Source organism: Nestor notabilis, unplaced genomic scaffold, assembly GCF_000696875.1.
Source record: "Nestor notabilis isolate BGI_N333 unplaced genomic scaffold, ASM69687v1 scaffold6088, whole genome shotgun sequence".
NCBI classification, from domain to species: domain Eukaryota; kingdom Metazoa; phylum Chordata; class Aves; order Psittaciformes; family Psittacidae; genus Nestor; species Nestor notabilis.
The window spans coordinates 11,996-17,704 of record NW_009941423.1 but is presented as its reverse complement, the minus strand read 5'-3'; the positions used below and the strand labels follow the sequence as shown (position 1 = coordinate 17,704).

Genomic DNA, 5,709 nt, shown 5'->3' with positions numbered 1-5,709 from the left:
GGAATGCAGCAAGACTAGCTTTGACACTGCACCTCCTGAAATGCCTGGACTGTCATTCTCTGCCATCATACATGGTACCCAAAGTCTTGGTCTCCCTTAAGACAGTCCCACGTTTCCCTATTAGGTGCCTGAGCCTCCAATCAGGCTTCCAAATGTGAGAAATGATAGCATGGGCACTAAGAACACAACTGTCATTTCTGTGGTTGCAAAAGGTTGTTGTTCTAGGTAATTAAAATTAATTTGAATAATTATATTGATTAAAATATGCTGCCTGCTATTTAGGGGTACCTGTTAGAGATGAAGACAGAGAAAGGGCAGTCAAAGACTTCTCACAGATGCAATTCATCACATGACTACCATTGCTTCTGTCACTACCTTCTGTATTTTTTGACAAAGCAGCTCCAGATAAGTCTCTACTTGCATAAAGCCTTGTACATGTTGGATACAAACTAAATCTGTCCTTATTCTCGGTTATAACTGGATTCACTTTGTGTCTAGTCAACTGCATAGGAACAAAAGTAGCTCCTGACCCTTCTGGAATCTTAAATCAAACATAGCATGGTAAGGTCCAAACCCATAAAAGATAAAGACGTTTAGTTATCTGAAGGCATATTAGAAAATATTCAACTTTGTAGGACAAAGTTTCTTACAACTCACCTGTCCCTGAGAATTGTCCAAAGCTCTCCACCTAGACAGGCTTCCATCAGCATGTACAGGTACTTGCTGTCCTTGAATGTCCTGTAGAGCCTGTTGTTTTCAAGCAAAATCATAAATAAATCCACCGTATGAGTGAAGACACCAAGCATTCCCACTTCATCCCAGGAAGCACCACAAGACTAAAGCTATCTTTCAGAGTTAGTGCTACATTTAAGGAGATCATTTCAATGTCTCTTCTTGGGTAGGAAATACTTCATTAGGAAAAAGGATGGGGCACCTGAGTGGTAAAGTGTATCACGGACCTCAGAAGAAGAGGTCATGACTACTCTGAGTGCTACATATAAAATCTGCCATTTCTAACAGTGTAACCTGACACTTGGCTTTCCAGACATGGTTTAAGAGTTTTCCTTCTATTTTTTATAACATCCATATCATCTTGTTCTTCACACTACGAGTCCAGCTGCAGATAGGCAGTCTTATTTCCATTTGATCATTTCAAAGGAGTGCTGCCCAATTTGTGATTCATTTCAGAACATAAACCCACTGATGTGGTAGAGTTTAAAGAGAACCTGCTGACATGCAGGTATCCTTTTGTGAAGTGCTCTTCCTCTTCCCCCTCCAGGGACTCAATATGGAGGAAAAATTGCCTAAAGGGATAGATGGGCCAGTCTTTATGAACCTGTCCTCCTCAGGTGCAATCTATAATGTGTGGCAAAATCCATGCTCTGTGTTTAGTATGATATATTAAACAAGTACAATTATAAAATTATGAAAACAAAAGTAGGGAATTCAGTATTAGCTGGTTTACTTAATTTTAACGTTGAACTACTTTTGTACCTATTACATGAGTAGGTATATCAGTTTAGGTTGCCTGCAGAAACAAGCCTGCTGTATGCAGATACTGGAAAGGTTCTTTGCAGCTGCACTGTTTAGAAATTAATTTTAAAAATCCAAGCTCCACAGCAGGAGGGGATGCTGAGGGATATGGTGCAATTGCTGCATTCATGGGAGTTACCAAGAGTTAAAAATTAAAGGGCCAATGCAACATGATACAAATTAAAACAGGTGGTTTTGCAGATTCTAGCTCTTCCCAGCTAGTGATAAATCCACTTACTAATATCTGTTATGACGCTGTGTGATAGACCAGTGAGACAGCACAGCAGGATTTGTTCCTTTCTAAGGCATACAGTTAAATATTAACTTAAGGTACATGGCAAAACATCCTGGCAGCTACAGCTTGGCTCCGATACGCTTTCACATCAAATACTGGACAACATTTGTCTCCTGTCTGTGTTTGTGCAGCATCCAGCACACAGCAGCAGTTACCCACTCTATTTTTACCATGTTTAAAAGGCAAAGATCCCAGCAGCCGCAGCTGTGATGTAGGCAGGATTTTGGGTACTGAATACGCTTAGTCCTTATCTATCTGAGAAATATTATGTACCTGAATATTCTGCTTGCTACCACAACAAAATTTAAAGAAGAAACCCAAAAAAACCCAGTATTTCAGATCTTTCTTACTCTAGTATTACCTATGTGACATTTAAAGCCACAGTTATAACGTGCTTCTCAGAAAAAGTTGGAACAAACCTACTGACCATCTCATATGGTTAAAATTTATGGGTTAAGAAAAAGAAAAATATCTTATTTCTTGCCAGTTGGACAAAACATGATTCATCTTAGCAAATATTTAATCTAGACTGTTCGCAGAAAATGTACATATTCAAGAATCCAAAATGTGAGTAACTAAATACATTTTATTTAAATGCTACTGAAATAAGGCATACTTTCTCTAGTTAAGGTAGACCTGCTGAAAAATTGCTTTCCAGAAAATTCTATGCACATCAAATTTGGCCTAAAACATGCAGAACAAAAAAATTAATAAAATATTATTAATCATAATGGAAGCATAAAGTTTATACATGATGAAATCATGCTGTTTCAGCAGATCAAGCAGTCTTAAGTTTGAAATGTCACAATATTTGAATTCGGGGTTTTTTTTCTTTATTCATCTAAATATTTGCAGATCCAATGCAGACATACACTGCTTAACACTTGTTTGGCCCTTTACCAAACCCAGATCATTTTGTTCTGTGAGATTCTTAGTTTATCTAAAAGTAAATTTTATTTAGCAGTACTTGGCCTCTTCTGCTTCTTTTGCCTGGTTTAATGCATTTTAGTAATCAAACAACTATTCTTCAAAGATTTCTGAAGAATATATTTTGAAGAATATTTTGAAAATTCATCAGTTTCATGATGAATTAAGAATATAGAGTTATTTGGGATTTTTTCCTTCCCCATTCTGTTATCTCAGAGGTTGTGTCCTTGCTCCAAGGCCATTTTAAACCCACCTTTCACCCAACATCTCAAAATACTATTAATCTACTGAAATGATAATATTTCTACCTGTAGCACCCAGAAAAATATCATCCCAGCTGGTCCAAGAAAGGTATAAGCAGGTTATGAATGATTTTAGAATAGTAACTATAAGACAACTTAAAATCCCTGTGAATGTGCAAAAGAGAAGCAAGGGGGAAAAGCAGACACAGAATTTGATAAACCAGGTATTTTCTAGCTACAGCACATGGAATAGCAAAAGGGTGAACTTTATGACTTAGAAAGTCCCTTCCCAGTGCAGGATTTACATGGAGTATTAAAAATAGTTAAGGGAAGCTTGTTACTATAAAGGATGGGAATTGCATGATATGGAAGAAAAAGACATATTTATAACACATCCTTTTTTCACTTGCCTGCCGAAAGAATAAAAAGTGGGAATGAAGTATTTATTTCATTTGCTATGAATATCAGTGGCTCCATTAAGAAACATTTACAGACTCGAGCTTTTTATTTAGGAGGGGATATTTCTGGAAATGATGTCAAAATGTCGCTCCACTTGGCTAGCCTTGCACTTCATCTCCCTTTATATCCCCATCATGAGACAGTGCAGGCTTCAGAAGATAAATCTATAGGCTGAAATAGCCCGCAAGATATATTTGGCTCTAGCCTAAGTAATGGGGGCATGTTTGTGAACTGAATATTACAGAGTGAAGGAAACTGCAGCTGGGTAGGGTACTGGGCTGCAGTTGTCACCCATGAATCAGAGGTGAAGCTGTGGGCTCTGGGGGAATCCCAGGGATCAGCCCGGGAAGGAAACACCCCCCTAGAGACTGATGGGTGGCTGTCCCAGCCACATGCTTGCCTTTGCATTTATCACAGGGGTTTGGTTTCACCCCTATGTTAGTATGTCTCTCTGTAGCAATTTTTGGGAGCGGGGTTGATCTCTGGCAAAAGGCTAGTGTTTCAGGCATCTCTTTGAGGGTGGGACTAAGCACCATTGGCTTAAATGAGAGGCTGCCCTTTTAGATACCTCCAGCTGGGTGAAATGCATTGCCCTGCTAGAGTTTCACCCCACCCACTGCCCTTATCCTCATCTAAAGCATATAAAGAACCATCTCCGTTTCCTGTTGACAGATAAAATCCTTGAAGAGTCAGGTAACTTTGCTATTAGGATTAAAACAAAAATGCCTGGAACCTGGTTTTATTGACTGAAAAATTGCTTCTGCTTAGGTTTGGTGGAGCAATATGGCTTTCATTCATTTGCCCATGTTGAGTCAAGGGATGCTGAACTAGATTTACCTAATCCACCCTAGAGAGAAGCGCTGGCTACAAGTCTTTATTCACATGGCAGTGCATGATCTCAAAAGATGAAATCCTACCTTCAAGCTTTCTTTTGTTGGAAATAAAACTCAGAAATTCAGAATAAAAAGGAAGATTAACCTTGAGCAGGGTCAATGCCAAGTCATGGTGCATATATCTACATGGAGAATCACCCATGTGATCACCCAGAATCAGCAAGCTCTGCCCAGACTGCAGGCTGGGGGGTGTGCTTGCTCCAGGAGCCACAAAGCCATGTATGCTCAGCACGGGGCCAACACAAATCAGTTAAGACATGAGTTAAGTCTAGGCTTGGGTGGATATCCCCCATGGGCAGAGTAATCTCATGTTTGCCTGGAACAGACTTTATTCCATGCACTGTATTTGCAGTCCCTTGCAGGAAAGCTATGGCTAAAGGATTTTTGTTGTGATGGATGGATTACTCCTATATGCTTTTATGAAATCCCAAGGTCAACTGTGCTTCACCCCCCTGTAGCAGCACGTAAAGCAGAGGGATGGTACCTCACAATGAAGTCTGAGTGTGCGCTCTGCATGATCTGCTTCTCTGAGCGGATGTGCTCCTGCTGCCTTGTGTCCACAATGTGACGTTTCTTCAGTATTTTCATAGCAAATGTTTTTGATTCTTCACTTTTCAACTGGACCTTGGGCAAAGCAGGCAAACAAGATGGTTAGAAGCAAGGCAAATCCCTCTGCCAAACTGTGACAGTCCAATTGTATTGGGATGCAGTAATCCCACCACCCTACCTTCAAATAATTTCTCTCACTTCTTCAGACATCAGCTTCACTTCAGTATGAAAGAGATTTCTAAATACTTAGCCTATTGCTAAATTGAAAAGCTATTTCTAAAACTCCAATGTGTTTAGGGAAAACCCAACCATCAGCATTACCTTCAAGTCAGATGATGTTGCTAGTTAACATACAACTTTCACAAAGCCTTTTTCTATAGCTACTAACAAACGCCCATGCTCTAGCAAGGAAATGCAGTTCTTGGATGTTTGCAGAGGATGAGCAGAGCTGGCTTTTCAATGGAACTGCTTGGTCATGTCTGTACATTCAACTTTAAGCCTCAGCAACCTGTTTTTAGCCTTATTTCCCAAGACAAGGTTGAAGAAAGTTGCTTGCTTGCTTGTCAGTGTAACACTGGTAACTTCTGAACCCTAAGCCATCCCCAGCCCACCCTGAGGAACTGGTACCCATCCCAAAGAGAGCTGGAAGGCAGCCATCCTTTCCATTTTGGCCTTACCATCTTAGTCACCACCAAACAAGAAAGAAACCTCGTCATTGACCTACCAGGCCTCTTAGTTTACTAAATTACCCCAGCAGCTGTTCACAATAATATTGCCAGTTAAATGCTTTGCCTCTTTATAGTAAGAAGTG

At 40.0% G+C, this 5,709-nt stretch overlaps 1 protein-coding gene across 1 annotated transcript in view; it reads right to left on the bottom strand.

Annotated features, from left to right (window-relative positions):
• PRKG1 (protein kinase, cGMP-dependent, type I) overlaps positions 1 to 5,044 on the bottom strand; it is a 16,442-nt gene extending 11,398 nt beyond the window's left edge. Inside the window, exons 1-3 of the mRNA XM_010020874.1 lie at positions 5,009 to 5,044; positions 4,834 to 4,973; positions 658 to 747 (exon numbers count right to left, since the gene is read on the bottom strand). Coding sequence (XP_010019176.1) covers positions 658 to 747; positions 4,834 to 4,937 — 194 coding nt within the window. The 5' untranslated portion in view covers positions 4,938 to 4,973; positions 5,009 to 5,044. The remainder of the gene's footprint in view (positions 1 to 657; positions 748 to 4,833; positions 4,974 to 5,008) is intronic.
• Between the last annotated feature and the right edge of the window lie 665 nt (positions 5,045 to 5,709).